The sequence below is a fragment of the Amblyomma maculatum genome, chromosome 4 (genome assembly GCF_055883805.1).
Source record: "Amblyomma maculatum isolate TAMU_Amacu chromosome 4, ASM5588380v1, whole genome shotgun sequence".
NCBI lineage: Eukaryota > Metazoa > Arthropoda > Arachnida > Ixodida > Ixodidae > Amblyomma > Amblyomma maculatum.
In genome coordinates, this window is record NC_139347.1 from 62749273 (window position 1) to 62770896 (window position 21624).

Consider the following 21624-nt stretch of genomic DNA (forward strand, 5'->3'; position numbering starts at 1 on the left):
CCGCGTCTGAGCGGAGAAAACGCATTTATCCCCTATCATGGACACCACAACACACCATCTAAACTATATTTCAATAAGAAGAATAAAGCCTTCGGGTTGGAGGGCTCCGCTGCGTCTGTGCGGAGAAAACGCATTTATCCCTTATCATGAACACCACAACACACAATCTAAACTATATTTCGAAAAGAGTGAAAGAATTATACACAACACGTTTATTTTATGAAAAAAACAAAAAACAAAACCAAATGCACATTTCACAAATATCAGCCCCAATTTGTTTGCGCCTTGTGCCTCACAAGAACAGTTTGACAGGTTTATTATATATTTTAATAAGTAAAGTGGTTTGCAGTAGGTAATTTTTAGGCGGGGAGGAGGGTGGGGGAGAGAGGCTGCGTATATGAACAGATTATTAAACACAACTTAAAGTCTTTGATCAATCTAGCGAGAGACAAAACGAAGTTTCGGATTTTGAGCGAGATTGAAGCCTGTTTTCTCCGACGAGAGATCAATGGCGTGTCCTTCTTCGGGGAGAACATTGAACGCTTGCAGAATGGTGGTCAGGTACAAAAATATTTCTACGGTCGCCATCGTTTCGCCAGGGCACATGCGCTTTCCTGAAACGAGAATACAGAGCAGCTGTTTGATTTTTGAGACTAACACAACTTGTAACGAAAAGAGTTCCATTGTTACGGGAGCACTTTGGAACTTGAGAACTCACTACAAACAGAAAATGAGTACCTTTATCTGAAAGGAAGCGGTAACTGCACAAAAGCCTTTGGGGGCTTCAAAAAAAAAACGTAGAGAAATTCCTGCAGTGTACTTAAGTTCTTTTATTTACATCTCAGTGCAATAGGTAGTTTAATACAACTCTTGGATAATTCAATAGCATTAGCTTTAAGAACAGTTCCTTGAAAGTTCTCGTTAACTTCAAATACGTCAAAATGCAATCAGATGTCTTGCCTTAATGAGCAAAATTTAGGATATCAGAAAACGATGTGAAACTAGAAAAAAAAAACAATGACGCGCAATCCTAAAGAGTACGTCATTTACGCGAGAAGTTTTGGCGTTCTGATTTTACGCGAGGCTTTTTAACAGGACCATGCAACGGAAGATTATCGCTTTAGAAATCGGGAGGACTTTTTTTTTTTTTTTTTTTTGGGGGGGGGGGGGGGGCGATAGTATCGCCATATAAGAGTGCGTATAAAAGTTACTCAGCTATTTGCGCGTTTTCAACACTGTTTCTAATTCCAGCACGAGACATCAGCGTATTTTGCCTTGCCGTAGATATGAGTATTATTCGACGTTTCTGGAAAAACAACCTCAAAGCACACTCTCTGTATAGCTCATCACCTGAAAGCACCCCAGTATTTAGTTGGCACCAGAACTGCCTCAGCCCACCGTGTTGCGATGAACGCATCCAGCTTTTGAAAGAAAAAAAAATTACGAGTGCATTCTTCTAGAGTAGTTTTTCATGTATACCTAAATAATTGTGGGGTAAACCTTTAACGGCAGCTCTGAAGATAGACTGTTCGTTCGAATTCCTGGGAAAAATAGAAATATACGCCAGCTTCTACAGAAAGATTTTTGCGAAGCTGTTGCTTCAGCACGGGAAAATGAGCTTGATGTATTCTGCGGTGGAGTTTTATATCGCGAACTAAGGCCTCTAGAATAAATAGTTGAGACATTTGCCAATATTCGCCTGACATCAATACGATTAGAGAAGTATGACCTTCGGCACGAATAGTGATTATATTCGTCGCAGAGCAGCATCGTGGTAAATGGTTTGGTTTGTAGGGCAAAGCGACTCAGGTTATCAGAGACGCCGTAGTGGAGGACTCCGGAAATTTCGGCCACTAGAATAAATAGGTGAGACGTTTGCCAATATTCGCCTGACATCAATACGATTAGAGAAGTATGACGTTCGGCACGAATAGTGATTATATTCGTCGCAGAGCAGCATCGTGGTAAATGGTTTGGTTTGTAGGGCAAAGCGACTCAGGTAATCAGAGACGCCGTAGTGGAGGACTTCGAATATTTCGACCACCTGGGGTTATTTAACGTGCACTGACATCGCACAGCACATGGACGTCACTCCGTTTCGCCTCCATCAAAACACAGCAGCCAGCGGTCGGGATCGAACCCGGGTACTCTGGCACAGTAGTCGGGCTTGTTAACCACTGCATTCCCGCGGCAAGACGCATCGTGGTAAGTGCTCATCCAGGCTTCCGTCCTGTATGAATTGCTCTGTTGAGGGCACGTCTAACGTGCTGCCCAATTTCAGCAACTAGCCAAAAGGCCAGCGCACAATGCATCGCCACTCACCAACACCAAATGGAATTAGCTGATCTGGCTTGGACAGCAATACCGAGCCATCTTCATTCAAGAACCGTGACGGGTTGAACTCCTCAGGGTCCTTCCAGTATTTCGGGCTCATGTGCACCCCCCGAAGGTTTGCCATAACTGTAGTACCCTTGGGTAGGAAGAGGTTTTTGTAGACAACGTCTTCGCCAACACTGGAAAATGAAAGCGACCTACGTTAAGATTTGATCCGGAAATTCCCGACGCGGCAAAATGGGGTTAAAGGTCACAATGACATATGAAGTGATTTGCAAACAGAGCAAGAAGAAAGCAAGTGTCACAAATACCACACCTCTCCACAAACGAGAACTGCTCCCGGATTGCGCATCGGGATTAAACCAGTAAAGAGCATGGTTTGTTTTTAGTTCTTTTTTGTGCTGCTGCTCATTTATTTTATCAAGACAGACTCAAGACTAGACAGTTTCTTTTAATCATTTCGCCTGTTTCTCCTATGCAAAGTGGAATAAACCATGGTAAATTTATTCTATTCTTTCACTTTGGTTAGCCTGTAGACCTCATCTACGCACTGCAGTCATTTATTTAATGATTATATACACGACACTATTAGAAGACTTACTGCTAGGTTCCTGCAAGAGAATTTCAAAAAGCTCTCCAGACACTACGGGCGGTCCCAGCTTATTGAGCGACACGGATCTCGACTTGAAATTGGTATGCGAAAGCATTTGCCTGTGCATATTTTCACACCTCATCTCCAGAGCTCTTCAATTTCAATGCTACTAGTTGCGAAACTTCCCATAGGGCCCATGTATCAAAAAGCGGCGGTATTGGTTGGTCAAAATTCGGGTGTTTACGAATGGCGGCTGCACCCGCGGCCATTGAAGGAAACTGCGTGTAACTTCCAAACTTTCTCATTGTTGATAAATACACAACCATCATGGAAAATAAAGTTAGTTGAAGACTTGCAGCGGCAAAAATTATTGCGATAACAGTCATATTGTTGATTAAGATGGAAAAGAAGAGAGAACAATTTGATTTTTAAAGGTAAATGGCGGCAATAGAAAAAAGCTTGTATTGAGCACTTCCAGATGACGCGACAGTTCATAGACACCCCGAAAAATGCGTACAAAAGTCGGTCACTTTTTGAAGCGGAGTTTTGAAACTGCTATGATCCAAGAGTTCTACTTATCTTTTTATACCGTCAACCCTGAAGACCTTTCGTCTCGTCTTCCCCTTTCCGCGCACAGCGCAGCAGGTCAGATATTAATCTCTTCTGTTTGTTTAATGTAACTTGCCGACACACTTCCCTCTAAGCCACTCCGTTAAGGGAAATAGTAGCTGTGGTGTGATCAAGAATTTTTTCAGGCACAGCTTAATCCACTTTTGAAAGGGTGTATAAAATCTGCTGACTGTTACAATTGTTCGACCCCGCGGCTAAAGACACCCTATAATCTCCTTGCCCACCTCTCCACTGTTCTAAGTTACGTGGTGTGTTGAAGAAATTAAAACATACAATTAGAGGTAGTACATATGTCGACTTTTAGATTCGCGATCGCTAGCTAGCGCCGCTTGAAGCGCCACATGAAAACGTGCTGGCACTTGAGGTCCATCGGTAACACCGTATGCCGAAGCCATCTTTATGGGTACCGGCGTTTTGTGACAATGCCAGCAACAACGCCATGATGATTTTTGCGTAATGTGGCTAGTAAACCTCCCGCCTTAAGAAATAGTTATGTGATTAACAATTCAAAGGCTATTAAACAGTATGTTTACTCCTTAAACGTACATTCTGGGTATTCCTATGGGCGCTACCGTGCGCCAGCGGTACATTTCCCAGAGGAAGGCCATTGTGAAGGGCATGGCATTGTGGTCGGCCCATGAAGGCTCCCTCTCGCGGCCCACGACGTTGTCGATCTCTTCCTGAATGCGGCGCTGCACAGTGTCGGGCTTGTCGGCACACACGATCAGATGCCACTGCAGCGTCTCCTTCACAGTGGCGTAGCCGGCCACGAAGAGGCTGAATATGTTGCCGATCAGGTGGTTAACTGCGAGTGAAATAGTTAAGCGGCCATGGTTTACAGAGGTGTTGAAACTGATCTCTCTTCAAAAATGCGGCTCTTTTCTTTCGAGGTCTTCCGTCCACTAATTTCCGTGTTAGCGTGCCAGAATAGAGTTGGACGTGTCACTGTACGTGCAATAGCTGGCCACCAAATATACGACAGCCCGCCGCGCTTGCGAAGGGTGCGATTGTATGTGGTCTCATCATCACATTCATGGTTGCGCTTTTAAGGCAGACGCCATTCTGTCTCAGCACTCCAGCCGCAGCAGAGGAGGACAGGTAATAAGCAGGGCCAAGCAAGATTTAAACGCGACTAAGAAACATTACTTTAGGGTGCAGTTCATTACAGCTAGCACAGGAAGCCGGAAATTTGATTAAAACGCACATGTGACTTCTGTGTCGATCAATTTTCTAAGAATATTGAAACAGACAAGACTATTATTATTGACCAGCTGCAAATCTTATGTTGCTACAACGCACCTAACTTCTCGTTCAAAAATTTGCTTAACAACCTTAGTAAGTAACACGTCGTGACTGTTTTTTACCTTGCATCACTGCCGACACTATCGTCCCGAAGAAGCTTTTAGACTAACCAGAAAATCCCTTAAATGTTATTCAAAGAAATACCTTTGAAGCACCGAGCGTAAGTAGTAAACTCTGCTGAGTGCTAATAAATGCATACACTGGCTGACAGCACTTCATGCAAAACTAAATTAGTTACGGCATAATGCAAGATGGCCGAATAAAGAAAAAGAAAGCTACCTGGTCGATAAACTCTGCCCGCAGACGGTGTTCAGAACGTTATGGTCGGTATAATAAATCTGAACGATTGTGTGAAAGAGCGAAGCAGTCGTGAGAGTTACAAAAGAGATGCGATGGCAAGAAAAAAATGGGTTAAACAAATAGATCTTACTGGTAAAAGATGAATTCGGGTTGTCTTTATTTTGCTTGATCTTCTTCAGGTAGGCATCAATGAAATCACGGTTGCTGTTTTCATCCATTGTTTGCTCGTGTTCTTTTATTTCCCGCCTTAAAGAGACAGATGTGTGGAAATGTGTTTAGTTAGACAGATGTCTAGAAGCAAGCACGCTGTTAACTGAGCACCCTTTAAAACGGCACTGTAATGAAGCGTTCATAATTAAAATTTCTTTTGTGAGCAAGGACTGCCAGACAGAAGTAAGCAACCTCATTATCAAATCGTACACACCTTCGTGGATGCTGATCCCAGCGTCTGTTGATCGGAAGCCTTATTATAATGCAGTTCACTCAAAAAGTGTCTCAGGAGTTACTGTGCTATTGGCTGCTATGATTATACGCTCAGGGAACTTTCTTTTACTCTAAGGCTTCTATAAATTCTGCTCTAAGTGGCCGTAGCAACCTCTGTATGACTGTGCGTTGTCCACACACACAAACACACAAAAACGCGAGCTAGTGCAAGCCTCCTCAGGGGCAGCCAGCAACATTAAATCACAGGGTAGTCAAACGTTTCCAGGCCGGAGTGTCTACTTCTGAACATTATAGTCAGGCAGCTATAATACCCCCAAATCAGAAATATCTGTAGAGGGTAGAAGAAGCATTATCCTAAATTTCGGATAATGGATAGCTTTAATGGGATCTTAAATTCCAGAATATGCCAACCAAACGCAGAACCTGTGCCTGTGTACTTTTTACTACCCTGTACGTTTGTGCGCAACACTTGGCCGCAATGCTTACTTTACAAAGTCCAGCAGATCTTCGAGAACTGGCCCTGCCAGGCGATCGCGTATTCTGGGTATCTTGGCCGCCAGGCGGACCACCGGAACGGGCAGGAGAGCACCTATCGATCTGTTGCCGACAAATTTTGACAATCTTTTCAATCGGTCATCCAGGAACTTTCTGCGGGAATCTTCAAATGGGTATCGCGCACCAAACATGAGCGCTGAGATGTTGTTGGACGCACTCGGTACGAGCAAGTCCAGGGCCACGAACGGTGCGCCTCGACGTTCGGCGATCTTTTTTACCAGGTATTTTGCTTCTTCCTAAAACAAGCAGAGGTATAGTGTAAACATGGTTCTTGCACTGTTGCTGTAGGAAACAATTTTCAACTATCAAACATTGTGGCTGCTCGCAAAACCACACATTCAAGACAGGATACAGGACCGAGCACTCGTCCCATAGCCTGTCTTGTGGGAGTTTGTTCGCGCAAGAACTCTATCTGGAGTATTACACCAACTTTGCTCGCAACACTTTACATGTCAGCTTTCTTCAGCCGTGAAGACAAACAGCTGTCTGATTTATCTTTAGTTTAAAAAGTGACACAACAATGACCGGCATAATTAATTTGCTGCTGGCTTCTAACGCTAAAACAGACCATTAAGTGTGGATGATACTCTATCATTGAAAGCCGAGGAGACGAGACTCGAAACAACAGAGCAGTGAAAAAAAAAAAAATAAATAAAAGGCACACCGCGTGAAGGAAAGACGCACAGTAGATGATTCATCTCTTTCCTCGGAATAAAGCATCACGTACCTTCATCCAGTCTTCCATATGTTTTTTTCCGAACCCGAGATCACGCAACACATGAAGGCAGAACCGTCGATTTTCATTCCAAACTTCACCGTTCAGTGAAAGGAGACCTGCATGCAGCATGTAAGTTTAGCGTCAAAGTTATGTTATCGCACTCAGCAAATTTTCATAACTTACGAAAATATTGTCAGTTTTTCATTGGCGTTCAATTTTACAGCAGAAAACTAAGAACAGGACCAACTCGGTGGACACAACGACGCTTTTCTATGACTCATACAGTCTCTTAGAGTTACATAGAAAGAAAGCTGGCTGCGCTGCATTTCAACCCCAACGAATGCCCTATGCAACATGGGTCCCACCACTACTTAATGCAGGAAAATAAGATTTCCTCAAGTGCATGAAGTGGCATTTACTTATGCTTCTTCGCATGTGTATAACCATACTGCTTCAGTGAGGAGCGGAAATAGTATCTGCTATTGGGGATCCGTGTTAGAAATTTTCATTTGTTGTCAAGAGGGTCTAAGAGAAACGCAAGCCCGTCACAAAGAAGAGATAATATAAGGAATCGTTTTCTCTTTTCGTCACGGCGGTTGATTCCTGAACTTTTATTTGAATGTTTCACTTCAGTGTGGATCAGAAAAAGTTGTATGCGTAACTGACTACCATGATCGTTGATGGCGCGCATGAAGCAAATAATATTTTAAAAGCTGTGTTCCTTCGACAAGTTATAAATTGTACTTCTCACTGATTCGGAAGCCATACCGTGGCAGTGAATTACGTGTGGAAGGACAATCATGAATTCACCTAGAGAAATGTCTCCATACTGCCCATTTCAGCAGGAGCAAGTCCACCTCTATTACTCAAGGTAGGACGGATTATCGCTTCATATTTTATGTTGTTCGTTGCAGTGGGCGTACGTGCAGCTTCAGGGCATGGTAAAACATGGTAGTTCAGTTGCGCAAACGTCCCTCCCGAGACGCGAACATTGTGCTCAAAACTTATAGTGTCGGAAACGCAATGGCGTATACAACTTGAAATGCTCCTTTCCGTGGTGCCAATAAAATGCTGTCAAGTGTTTCAACATTAACCTTTTTAGTATAGTGTTTTGAAAAATGAGATTTTTATGAGCAAACATATGGTTTCGAACGTTTGCTATACCTGGCCAATAGAGAAAAAGGTAATCACTCATTTTGGGCTTATTTCATTCCTGCGTGCCTTTTTATTGCAATTTATAACCAGCATATTGAATCTTATGACATTGAGTGTTGAACAAACTTTGTTTTTGCAACATATTTTGCCAAAATGTATAGTTTAGCCATTTTGAGAGGTGCGCCCTCCCACGCTTAGGGCGCCCATGGTGACTGGACGGCAATTAAAGGAACTCGCATCGACGCTGACACCAGTGTTCCCCCTGAGTAATAGTGAGAAACATTAAGTTATGAGGGCACTAAAATTGTCCTGGTTATTATCATACAAAGTGTCCTAAGCATCTGCAGTGACAAATAATATGGGTAAACAATGCCAGGAAGTGAGAATTCCAATGAAATTCTGGGCAACGTATTCGTAATCGCAATTATTCTCCGGCAGCAGCCTGTCATACTTATCGGCCATAAGAAGTTTAATTTATTTTTTTGCGGCTTACTTTCTGTAAGAAAGAAAAATTTATCGTGCGGAAAATTCCACGTACAAAGGCTAACTGAAGCTGTCATACTACTGCCCTTAGTAGAAACAAGAAGTGCACAGGACCAAGTAGGGTGTTCGTAAGAAAATTTTTCCTTCTTTTAATGTAATTTGTGCTGCACGGCAAGCGGCCCTCTTTGCGCACAGGTCACTAGTTCCAATTTTTTTACAGGAACCTGACATACCAGGACATGAGGTTTTACAGTTTTATGTCGTGTTGAAGCAAATTCAATGTATTGGCATCTTATTTGTAGGATGGAAAGTAACAGGTGTTTACGGCGCTCCTGACATTTACCACTCGTCATGATGAATTTACTCCCAATTGTGCTTTATGATTAGGCGTAACAGAAGATCTTATAATATTGCTGATACATGAGCGCTCTCATCTGGACCAAGGAAAATAACAGCTGTTGAGGTAAACTATGATCGTGAACAAGTACGCGCTAACAAACGCCTATCTGCTCACTTCTAAAAGGGATCGTGTAGTTCAGTCTCCAGTGGGACTTGCATGATAGCAAAGGGGAAGCACGAACACACTCGAAACATACGCGAACGCCTCAGCTATATACTGACCACATGAGGGTGAAGGTTAAAACGCATGTGGATTTGTGAAGCAGTGCCTTGTCGTTTAGTGAACAGGGAAAACCATGCAATTAATTACATCTTCTGTACGTCAGACTAATTAAAAAAAGTTGTATGAACATAGAGCGTGTTTGAAAGGAAACAAAAACGTTTAGTCATTTTTGTTAAGAAGAAGCATTACATAACGTTTACACCTTAATGCTATCATTGCCTATTAATGTGGCTATCCTGGTTGTACATGGGAATTGCAATAAAGTGTCATTGCACTTAAGTTGCCACTATACACACTTATAAGTTTGCTGGCGAAGCTTCAAAATTAGTTTTTTTTTTTTTAGTTTTTCATGTTAATACGTTTTTCTATGCATCTATTTTTGTTATCTTAAGGCCAATGAATAGCTGCATGAAGCTAAACATGCACGCAGTATACCACAAAATATGTATCAAGCAAAATTCAGATCATTACTCAAGAAAAAGATGGACTAGGTTTCTATATATACTTGTGCAATGCAGTTGCTGCTATTTCTTAATTCACTGAGGTAAATGTTTAATATTAGATCACTCAATACGTAAGGCATAAGGGTAGTGGAAAAGTTACTTAAGATATAGACGAATGAGCTGCCGATGGTTGAGAAATCTAAACAACGGTTTTAAGTTGTTGGTGCTGTTCTTTCATATCAGGCTCACTAAGCACGAAGAGTATACGCCAAGAAAGTACGCCGCACAGGCGAAAAAGGAAGGAAGTGCCGATACAAATTTGCCGCCGTAAAAAGACAAGATGCGGGGTTACTTCATTTTGCCCGGGTTCTTCAAATGTGGGTAGCCTGTTGTGACCACAAAATTTCGCCCGGCTTGTATTAACCAATATTAACAATAACCTTGCAAAAGTTTTGATGATAAGGGATGTCTTCTTACCACCTCAATGAAATATTCCGCTGTCACACATTTCTACCATTCAGCGATATCACCAAAACCAATATCAAGCTAAAGGGCGATTGGTTTTTGCTTTCTCTAAATACAGAACTTCGGCTGAAGTGATCTGAAAAGAATTGTGTATATTACGTCGAACTACATTTTCGTCCCGCTGCTAGTTGCGCGCACTGTCAACTGAACTCAAGGGTTTACTTTTAGATCCTTTACTTGGAGTTTCGCATTATTCCGACCCCTTGCACCTCATGCGGTCCACAGATGGCACCACATAGTCGTGCGCCACATGTTTGATCCTGCGTTGCGCACCAAACGTCGCCGTATTATTATTCTTCATCTCCCTTGATAAATAGCCCATAGCCAGGAAGGGGGATTGACCACGGTTTAGTATGGACTGCCTAATGAACTACAGATACTAAATTAGTGTAATAAATCAATTTTCGACTAAACCAAAAACCTAGGATTTAACATCACAGAATTTAATGAAAGCAAAAAAAATACCGAACAAAGATTTCGAAGTTTGTAAATTTGGAATACAATTAGCATGTGAATCTATCCACACCTGTGATTTAGTTATGTAAATAATGTAAAATTTGATGCAGCGCAAATCCTCTTGCACTCGCACCGAAGGAGAGAAGAAGCGGGACCGACAAAGTAAATTGTGCTATTGGAATTTCTAAATGTACCCTTCTCTGATGTGAAAACCTTCTACCAGCGAGAAGAAAATGCTCAATAATTTCAATGTCATCGCAAGCCTCACAAAGTTTTATTTGGACTGAACCCGCTTCTACATAAGTAAAATTTTAGGCGAGGGATCTTGCATCGCGTATTCATCTCACGCTGTGCAATAAACATCATCGTCTTCATCATCGTGCCAAGGCATGAGAGCACTATGCTACCGCCGCAGCCAATCCCGACTCGTGTAAGACTGCAACACTCTCGCACTGTACAGTAAACATTATCGTCTTTATGAAGTTCGAACTGTAAAACACTCGCATGATATGCAGTGAACATCGTTGTCATCATGTAGTTCCATATGCGCCGCTCCTTCATTTACACTATGTGAATAGGGCGTATACGCCATCTCGTTAAAGATAGACTGCTGCCGTGCCACAAAAGCTTTCGAGATCATTGAACAAAGATGAGCAAGACTGGGCTGTTGCCGAGAAGCTTACCAAGCGCGGAAGGGAGCCAAGATCGATGTGGCAGAAGCGACTCTGGCTGCGGCGATGACTAATGCTCATGAAACTTGCTTCAAGGATAGTTGAACCTTTATTATTTCATCAAGGATTTGAAGCAAGCAATTTGAATTTACGGCGTTGTTCTTGGTAGTTACGAGCAATTTTACTAGAGCTGACCCAGCTTTTTTTGGCAGTTCAACGACATATAGAGCCCAACGCAACATAATTCTGTTCATTCTAGCTAGAGTCTGCATTCCCGGGGCCCCAGTATATTTCCAATTAACTCACCACTGCAGCCAGTCTGGTCGATGACAAGATTCCCAGTTCGGTGAAGCAGTTCCTTCATGCACATCACTTCTTTAATCGACTCGAAGTCGTTGAGGACGATGATGTTTCTGAAGGCAACCTTTAACCTAAAGGGGTGATGAAATAAAATATCAGCCTTACGACGAGATCTCTATGATCCGAAAAAGAAATAATAGTTTGAATACATCTTACCGCCGTGTTGGAACGTGATAATGAGCATCTTCACTTAAGGTGTGGTGTGTATCTTTTCCTGTGTTTGTGTTTGTTTGCGCCACATATCTGAATACGATGATGCACCAACTAGCCCCTCAAGCCGTTATTTTCACTTAAGGTATCGGTCATTTTGTTGCAAATGCTGCAGAATTACGAACGCGGTTTTAAGAGCTCTGTGATTACTGCTAGTACCCTCATTTGCGGCAAATCTCAAAATCGGCCAGTTCAGGCGTCTCGAAAAGACGTGTAGGCTTCATACCAACTCAATTTGATTCAAAAGCTACTTTAGCGCAGTCTGTTCGTGTGGGCTAGTTTAAGGTACTGCACTGAAAACAGACACCTCCCTGAGGAATTTTAAATATATATGCATATTATTACTTCCCGATGAGCTGCCGTTACATCAGTTTTACTCCGATTTAGCCCTCTCTATTTGACTCAATGCTTTACTTGCGGGCGAATTTAAAAATTGTCCTTGAAGAAGCAGCACCCAGAAGACCTTGGAACCGTTGTACTGCAATGGGGGACCACGAACACTCAATAGCGTATACATCTCGTTCGGTCTAAAAGGAGTCGTAACCCAGGGTAGGGAAAAATGTCTTGAAAATAATAAAGGCGTGATTTGATATTAAAAGTGTGACCTAATCAATCTTTATCCAGCGTTCAGAGTGGTGTGATTTTATTTCGTATCCCATATAGCATCCATCTACCAGTCGAGTCAGAGGCTAAATAGGGATAGAGGTTTCGAACCAACCACAATTATACCTCCAATTATCACATACACTAGGGGGGTCTCTAGTATGGGACACCAGTGGCGTCTGCCGCCGCTCGATCTCGCCCGACTAAGGCCCGTTACGTCTGCAGGTAGAGCAGCCGAGCAGTATCACCTCCCACTCCTCCCGGTTTAGGTTGGGGTAGAAGGTATATAGGGATTGGAGGGGCAGGCCCACACCACGAGGTAGACGTTCGAAGGCACCGCCCTAAAGAGCGCGCAGCTTTCGGATAAAGCCAGGTCAATATGCTTTAGAACTGCCGGGCACAGCAATGTAATGGTATTGAGGCGGAGTATGAGCCGCTCATCCGCCTTTGAAGCGCCTCTACATGGGCGGGGATAAAGGCAGTGGCCAGATTGATAGTAGTATAAGGCGGATTTGGATCATCGATCTGGTCGGAGTTGGAGGAGTAAGAAACTTCCCGGAGAGAGAGCGCGCGGGCGGCATCGTCGCAGTCTCGTTTCCAGCCAGTCCGTGGTGATAAGGAACCAAAATAATTATGTATCGGTGAGCGGGTTCCCCAATCTAGGAGCTATTATTTTATTCGATAGGCTAGATAAGGGGTTTAGCCCTGTTCCACGTTCTAACAGGCCCCTCGCGTGTCGAAAATCACATATTTTGAGTCAGAGTGCTATCTCCTCCGCATGAGCTATGTTGCTAGTCGTGAAGCTAAGATCGTTGATTGTTTCCCTCTCGTGGACGACTGCGGCTGTGTACCACCCCCACCATGTTCCGCTTGCGCCATGCAGCGAGGCCTTTATAGTCTTCGCGTGTCATTTTGGCGGGAATAGGGAGTACGTCGAGGGCGCATCTCCACGACACTGGAATGCATACCCATTCTTTCATAAGTGTGGTGTGTTGGATGTGGAGCCAGGAAAGAAGGCTATCAGCGCGTATATTGATTTGTAATGTGCGCTTCCCTCAATTCCCTGAAGGTGTTCACCATTCCTAGCGCCATAAGGCGGTGTTTGGAGGTGAACAAAAATAGCGCATGGACAGAACAAGGAGAAGCAAGGGCACACACGAGTGCTAACTTCCAACAGTTTATTATGAAACGCAGGGCGGTAAATATACAAGTCGTGGTAATGCATTGCGCAGGTGCAGGACAAACTATTGTCAATAGTTTCTCAGATAATTAAGTTCTGCGTTTCATAATAAACTTTTGGAAGTTAGCACTCGTGTGTGTCCTTGCTTGTCCTTGTTCTGTCCCTGCGCTATTTTTGTGGCATGTCTTACCAACAAGCTCAAACTGCCACCTTAATTGGTTGGAGGTGTTCACCGGGACATCGAGGGCCCGCTTAATGATTTCGCAGACTGCGGCCTCGAGGGTATCCTCACATTGCTCATGGAGTCGAGCACAAGATTAGACTGGTTATGAAGGTGTTTTCCAGCCGCAAGGCATCCTTACTTCGTAAACACACGTTTATTGGAAAGTCAGCGAACCAAGTGGCCCACCCGGAACCCCATCTTGCGTAGTTTAGCTGCAGTGGTGTCTGGCTTGGGGTATTGGTGAATGAAAAGCCTCAGTATCCGTGCTTCTTTTGTTTCTGGAGTTGGACCTGTTTGAAGGGCAACTTAAATTTTTTAGTGCATTTAGGTGAGGGGCGAATGTGCACAAGTTCAGAGTTTTGTGGGAAACATTGAAGGCTTCAGCATAGCGCTCCACTATAGTCGCCGCCTGCTGCAGTCTGGTTTCAATGTCTCCAAGTGAGCCCTCCGTGGCCTACAGGTTGATCTCGGCGTACAGAGCAGGCTGAACGCGACAGCGCTGGGCTGGCAAGTGCATCAAAGCTAAATTAAATAGCAGGGAAGAAAGCCCTCCGCGGTGTTCCCCTGAAGCCTAGGGGGAATGGGCCGTGTTCGTGATCCTAAAAGCGGATGTAAAAGGCATGATCGATGGCTGCATTTGGTTTGATTTAAATGAGTGAGAATGATCTCCTGTGTCACATCATTGTCGAATCCCCCTCAAGATTCAGGGCGATCTCGACCGTGTTTTTAGAAGGGCACTCGGGAGGATAAACGACGGTTGTTGAAGCAGGACCTCCTGTGCTGAGCTTTGTGTTCAAAATTCGTACATGGTGTCCGCGAAGACGTGCTGTGTTTCAAGGTACTCGGACAACGAATCCCGCACCATCGTCTCGATAAGTTTGCCTAAGTAAAATAGATAGGGCTGAGGTTGTCGGTGGTATTTGCTTTGCTGGCATTTAGCATGAAAGTGACTACGGCAGTTTTCCAATCAATGAAGAGTGGCGTGTCCCCTCGCCAAATTACGTTGATATAGTCCAATAAAGTGAGATAAACTTCGTCGGTCATGTTGGCTAGTTATTTAACAGAGATTTTTCCCGACCAGGTGCAGTGCCACGTTTCATTTTGGCCAAGGCCGCCAGTAGGTCGTGGAGCTGGAACGGTTGATCCAGGTCAACGTTCTTAGAGCCCGCATAAGAATACGTGTCAGGTCGTGGAGCTGGAACGGTTGATCCAGCTCAACGTTCTTAGAGTCCGCATAAGAATACGCCTGCCCACGGGTGTCCTATATGGTGCACAAATATTGGTTCCTGAGTTTGTGTGCGAGTTATGCGGTATTTCCTGAGAAGGTATTGATTGTACACTGAATATGTTTTTGAGTTTCTCTGCGGGTGTGATTTGGATCAATGAGCACACGAACGAAACATCATATATTTCAGCACGAAATTTGTTCTGCCGTGTTGCACCTATCTACCCAGTTAGAGTCGGCGAGCTGTACCGCGTACTCAGCCGATCACTGTGTCCATGGAAGAAGTGTGATCGATACTACGCCTTTTCTTTCCGTGAACCAAATAATAATAATAATAATAATAATAATAATAATAATAATAATAATAATTATTATTATTATTATTATTATTATTATTATTATTATTATTATTATTATTATTATTATTATTATTATTATTATTATTATTATTATTATTATTATTATTATTATTATTATTATTATTACAAACGTTTAACACTTTGCCAAGCTCTGTGCCAGCTTATAAACGGTAATAATTCACGGAATCAAAACGTGGTGTTAGGGGAACGCATCTAATCTTAAAGGCCCACTGTCCACCCTCCAGTCGAAAATATTTTCTTCCCCGGTGTACTGTGAGACTCCGCCCCCAGAACGCAAGCCGCAAAATGTTTTTGAAAAGAGTAACTATGATAACGCAGTTACAGCCGCCGCAATCACCCGATTCTGTCGTGTTTCTCTCCTCCCATTCCCTCGCAAAGGTTTTTCACTCTCCTCTTCTTTCTCCTCTTCCTCCTCCGCGTTTGGCGGGAGGTGGGGCGTCGTAGTCGGCGTGCGCGAAAAATAAAAACGGGCGAGGGAGCGCGCGCCGCTGCATTCAGTTCCGCCGTGGCGAGGGAAAAGCGCACCCATCCTTCACCCGTCAGACAGCGAGACGAACCAATGGATGTAGTTTTCGACTACAACGTCAGCCTTGCGGCTTGTAGAGAACTGGGAAGCTGGCTTCCCGACGTGGAGGATGAGAGAGCTTTGATTTGTATTTTCGTTGTTTTGCGGCGCACGTGTCACTGTAGCATTTTGCACAGAAACACTGGGTTCCTTTGCCTAAAAGGTCCTTCCCTGGACAGTGGCCCTTTTAGACGGAGGTTAAATTCCCTCTTAATTTTGTGATGATGATCAATGTGAAATAATAATGTAGTCGAAGAGATTAATCAGAGAAGCGTAGGCAAAGAAACAACCAGGACCGCTACTGGCCTACGGACTCACAAACTCTTAATTCGGATGTCGTGGTTTCGGATACTTTATTCAAATGAGAATTCTTGAAGGAAACACGACATTTGACCTTTTATCCAATTCTTTCCATTGGATTACCTTAAGTACCCCGTTAGGGGTATTACTTTACGAGTGGGGCAAAAATACACTAGATATTTTTCTTTTATACGTGATGCACGGCAACACATTCATGGAACATCAGAGGTCACGTGATAGTAGCGATGTAGTGGAGAAGATCGTGAAAGGCTGCGGTACCAAGTGATGCATCTGTGAGTATCAACTTGAAACTTGTATTGCTGGCTGACGTTTGATCACGTAAATGAGAAGAATTGTTTTTGCGAAGCTTACCTCAATACAGGGCCGTATTTTGCCGTCCATTCCTTGAGAAATGTCGGGTGGAGTAACTTTCGTCCGAGCAGTAAAAGGCCAATCAGCGGATATCCTGGAGGGCCAGGTGGCAGTACGGTTCCTCTGGGAGCTCTACTCTTCCTCAGCCAAGCTATGGTTGCAACCAGTATAATCCCAGTCACTGCAATTTTGAGAGCGAGCCCCGCGGTATCTCTCGACGCATCCTAGAAGGAATGAATTTTCATTCACTTACTACGTCAAATTGCGCCCATGCAGCTGCAAACGCGGGGCAAAAACGTTTAAGCTCAGCCTTCAAGGGTACGTCGCGGCAGTGTTAACATCTGTAGATCATATTGTGGATCCTGGTTCCTGTATACGCGCAATAGACATATTCGCCTATTACTTCCAGTGCTTCTCTACCTAACATAAACTGCTGCTCCTTCCCGAGGTCGTTGAACATTACATTAGTCTTCTGCATATTGATTTTCAAGCCTACCTTTCTACTTTTCCTGGCTAGGTCACCAATCATTTTTTGCAGTTCACCTCCTGAGTTACTTAACAAGGCAATGTCATCAGCAAATCGCAGATTACTGAGGTATTCTCTATCTACCCTTATCCCTAACTGCTCCCATTCCAAGTCTCTGAATAATTCCTCTAAGCACGCTGTGAACAGTACTGGAGAGATCGTGTCTCTTTTCCTAACACCTTTCTTTGTGGAAAATTTGTTACTTTCTTTAGGCAGAACTATGGTTGCTGTGCAGCCACTATATATATCTTCCAGCGCTTTCACGTATGGCTCGTCTACCCCCTGATTTCGCAATGCCTGCATCACCGCCGAGGTTTCTACTGAGTCAAATGCTTTTTCTTAATCAATGAATGCTATGTATAAGGGCTGGTTATATTCCGAACATTTTTCTATCACCTGGTTGATGGTATGGATATGATCGATAGTAGAGTACCGTTTCCGAAACCCTGCTTGATCCTTTGCTTGATTGCAGTCTAATGTTGTCCTGATTCTATTAGCGATTACCTTAGTAAATACCTTATACGTAACAAACAGTAAGCTGATTTGTCTGCAATTTTTAAGGTCCTTAGCGTCCCCTTTCTTATGAATGAGGATAATGTTTGCGTTCTTCCATGATTCCGGTACCGTCGATGACATCAGGCACTGTGTATACAGGGCGGCCAGTTTTTCTAGCACAATATCCCCCCCCCCCCCCCCTTCATCCTTCAACAAATCTATAGTTATCTGATCCTCTCCAGCTGCTTTCCCCCTTTTATTGCTTCCTTAACCTCGTCTTTCGTCACTGGTGGAACGTCTGACTGTTTTTTTTCTACCGCCAATCTCCTTAAGGTCCTGACTAATTTGGCTACTATAGAGATCAGTATAGAACTCTTCGGCTACTTTGACTATCTTGTCCATATTCGTGATGACGTTGCCCGCCTTGTCCCTTAGCGCATACATCTGATTTTTGCCTATGCCTAATTTCTTCTTCCCCGCTTTAAGGCTTCCCCGTTCTTTACAGCATTCTCAATTTTCTCCATGATATACTTTCTTATATCGGCCACTTTGCGCTTCTTGATTAGCTTCGATATCTCTGCTAATTCTATCTGGTGTGTTGGATTGGAAGCTTTCATACTCTGGCGTTTCTCAATCAAATATTTCGTCTCCTTAGACAGCTTACCGGCATCCTCTCTAACTATCCTACCGCCTACTTCTACAGCGCACTCACTAATGATATATCTGAAATTATTTTTTATTGCTTCTAGGGGAATGTCGCCCATCCTCGGTTAGAGCTGAATATCTATTCTGTAGCGAGATCCTGAACTCTTCTTCCCTCCCCATCACCGCTAATTTGTTGATGGACTTCTTTCTTAGTAATCTTTTGCGTTCCTTCTTCAGATTTAGACTAATTCGGGACCTCACCATCCTGTGGTCACTGCATCGAACTTTCCCGATTACCTCTACATCTTGCACAATGGCGGGGGCTGAACACATTATGAAGTCAATTTTATTTTTAGTCTCCCCGTTAGGACTTTTCCATGTCCATTTCCTGTTCTTCCGTTTGCTGAAGAAGATATTCGTGATTCTTAAGTCATTGCACTCTGCAAACTCAACTAGTAACTTCCCCCTGCTTATTCCTAGAACCAATGCCATAGTCACCTACTGCCTGGTCTGCTTCCTGCTTTTCCCCTACCTTGGCATTGAAGTCGCCCATTAGTACAGTATACTGCGTGTTTACTCTTCGCATTGCCAATTCTACATCTTCGTATAAGCTTTCAACTGCCTGGTCATCATAACTACATGTAGGTGCACGTCATCTGATACATTATGTGAAAACCCAGTCGACACAGACATAAAGCACAGCTCAAACTCAGCTACATGAACGTGCCTGCGTGGTTTAGGAGTGGAGTGCACTCCAAGAGATGCAAGGGTCACGGAGGGTTCGATTCCCATTTAACGCTCCCAACTTATAGGAGCTGCCGACGTTGTTGTACCTCCTGCCAATTATGCCATTTAATCCGGTCACGTGACGTCACACAACCCATCGACCAATCATTGTTCAGCCATGTCACCTGGCAACTACCACCTGACAAAGGCATACTCGTGATTTTTCGCTCAAAATGCCGACAACGCCAAACTTTCTAGAAAGCGAGACCTGAACTCTATCGCGGTAATATTTTCTACGCGTAACGAAGAAAGATAGAAAGCTTTTCACGAAAATGTTTGTATTAATAACAGCGGTTCTCAAAATAAAAATAGTTTTTGATTTTGATGTTTCACAGTAAAGCAACTCCTAATGCGCAGTAGTATGATAGAACAAGTGGCGCAAATTTGTGTTATTGTCTCGGTCAGAATAGAGTAAACAAAAGTAAACCACCTTTCTTTAGATGTTCATGAAGCCTGACTTAATCAAGCCAGACCATATGCAGATATGATTCATTACTCTCATCTTCGTAGTTGATGCGCCTTTGAGTCAAACGATTTGTAGTGCCAGCTTTATACATGTTGTGGTGCGCAGTGATTTGATAATCGTAGTGCTTGCTCCGACCATTGAAGGATTACTGAATAGCTTCCGTTCATTTCATGATTTGACAAAAACGACTGTGCAAGTGCATGGGAAGCAGAAATTCACGACAGTTGAGTGTTGAGGTCTCACCGCCGTTGTGCTTTTTATATGCAATTTAGGCACTGGGCTCTACCTTATTCTACGATGGTTCGCTCATGGGGCGGCTCTCAGAAGCTATACATTATTCGTGCATTGATTGACGGTGGTGTTTAATCCTACAACTGGGCGACAAATTAGGTTATTCTCAGACTAAAAATGTATATTATTAAATCTGACCAGGCACACTCCTCACAACAGACCCCACGGGTGTGATAAAGCAAGCTTTTTCTTCACGTGTTTATACTTGAGGTCTATCAGTGGTAAGAAGACACAGCGGTAGAGTAATTCCAGAGTTTACCGCTTTTGATTCAACTGAACGTAAGTGTAATAGCTTCAGAAGGTGGCTCGACAGCGAGTCTGAGAGGAAATGTCGAGTTCTACGAAGGAAAGAAGCAGGACTCACCTGTGCCACGGCTACGAATTGGCGCCAGAGCTCCATTTGAGTAGAGTGTAGTTAATAGGCTGAAGAATAAATAACTAGGAGGACTTAGGCAATAAACTTTTAGAAGTTGCCGCACAGGCTAGAAATACAGCACGCAACACGTTCTTCAAAACTCCCAGTCAAGAAGCATGGCTTGCGTCGTGGACAGTTCGAAGAATATCTGCGCAACGGAGACTAGGTGACTTCGCCGCGTCGGTGCGTTTACTACTTCTTTTATGTACTCTCGCTGGGACAAAAGGCCCCAGGCGTTGCTCCGCTGCAGTAGACTCCTACTTCCGATAACGCTCTGGAGGCATGCCGGCACGTGTTCGGGCTTTCGTCATTTATCAGTTTGCACACGCCCACTATTTCTCAACGGGGTGGCTATCAGCCTGACCGTTTTTTATTTTTTCTTTTCTTCGAAGAAACGCGGACATTTTCACCCACTATACATGCCCGTGCCTGTATTAGTGCAGGCGAGGCAACCTCTGAAATAAAACAACGCAGTTTCATCAGTCACTGCGAGTTATCGCACAGAAACCTTTATCGCAACACCTTTCGTGTGTGACAATGGCGCGGTTTAGGATTACAGGCTGCGCCGAATGACCCTTTGTCCGCGTCGACGACCGGCTACAGCTGATATATGGCACGGTCCGTAGGATTAGCGCATTCGCAGCGGCCAAAGGAATGACGCAATATTTCAAATTACCCCAGTTTTAACAGCCGGTTGGCATTGCGTATCAGGCGGCAGACTATTAACTAGAGATCTAGAGGTACCATCAGGGGATCAATATCTACAGTTAGACAATGGCACATACTAAAAAAGCGGGAGCGGTTCAATTTCACTTGTACTTGATTACAACGGGCGGAAGTACGCGCCACAGTAGCTCACTGGTAGCTCATTCGGTTACTTAAATAGAGTACCTGGGTTAGAATTCGCTTCAACGCTTCTTTTTAGAGCGAAAGCACTACACGCAGACTAGCTAAACAACCACCAAGATGACCTAAAACTTGTTTGATCTTGCGAAGCCTTGAAGTTCCTCACCCTTTTCCGGCGAACACGGAAGTTGCAGCCCGGAGTGCGGAGCTTCAGCTCTAAAATTTGCATCTGATATCAGCGGAATAAACCACAGGAAGCCGAGAAAAAAAAAAATATTGCATAATTTGAGTTCACTCGTTCTCAGCTGCAGGCTGTTACAGTACTTCGACACAGGGGAAGCACGACAGGTACAGTCTACGTCAAACCGGTGTACAGTGCTCGCGATACGCACTTCTCTGCAAACAAGGTCAGATCCCCCCGCATTTGTTAGGCTGAAGAGGTAACACTCGAACGGAAGTAGCACCAGAGACCCGCTAGCAAGGTAGACATCAGAATGTTTCCAAAA

At 43.8% G+C, this 21624-nt stretch overlaps 1 protein-coding gene across 1 annotated transcript; it reads right to left on the reverse strand.

Annotated features, from left to right (window-relative positions):
• Positions 1–414: 414 nt before the first annotated feature.
• Positions 415–20474, reverse strand: LOC146191235 (cytochrome P450 2A9-like). The gene is made up of 9 exons (XM_084599897.1): positions 20222–20474; positions 16649–16872; positions 11537–11661; positions 6885–6991; positions 6089–6393; positions 5289–5404; positions 4103–4361; positions 2323–2513; positions 415–614 (listed from the first exon to the last, which is right to left on the reverse strand). The coding sequence occupies exons 1-9, from the start codon at positions 20255–20257 to the stop codon at positions 439–441; spliced, it is 1539 nt and encodes a 512-aa protein (XP_084456023.1). The 5' UTR covers positions 20258–20474; the 3' UTR covers positions 415–438.
• Positions 20475–21624: the final 1150 nt, after the last annotated feature.

Bases quoted from the DNA above. Each gene is read 5' to 3' on its own strand.
- LOC146191235 (XM_084599897.1), bottom strand. From the start codon at position 20,257: ATGGAGCTCTGGCGCCAATTCGTAGCCGTGGCACAG. The intron at 6,394-6,884 runs GTACGTGATGCT...TGCTTGTTTTAG, and splicing joins ATATGGAAGACTGGATGAAG to GAAGAAGCAAAATACCTGGT. The intron at 2,514-4,102 runs GTACGTTTAAGG...TTCATTTTCCAG, and splicing joins CCCATAGGAATACCCAGAAT to TGTTGGCGAAGACGTTGTCT.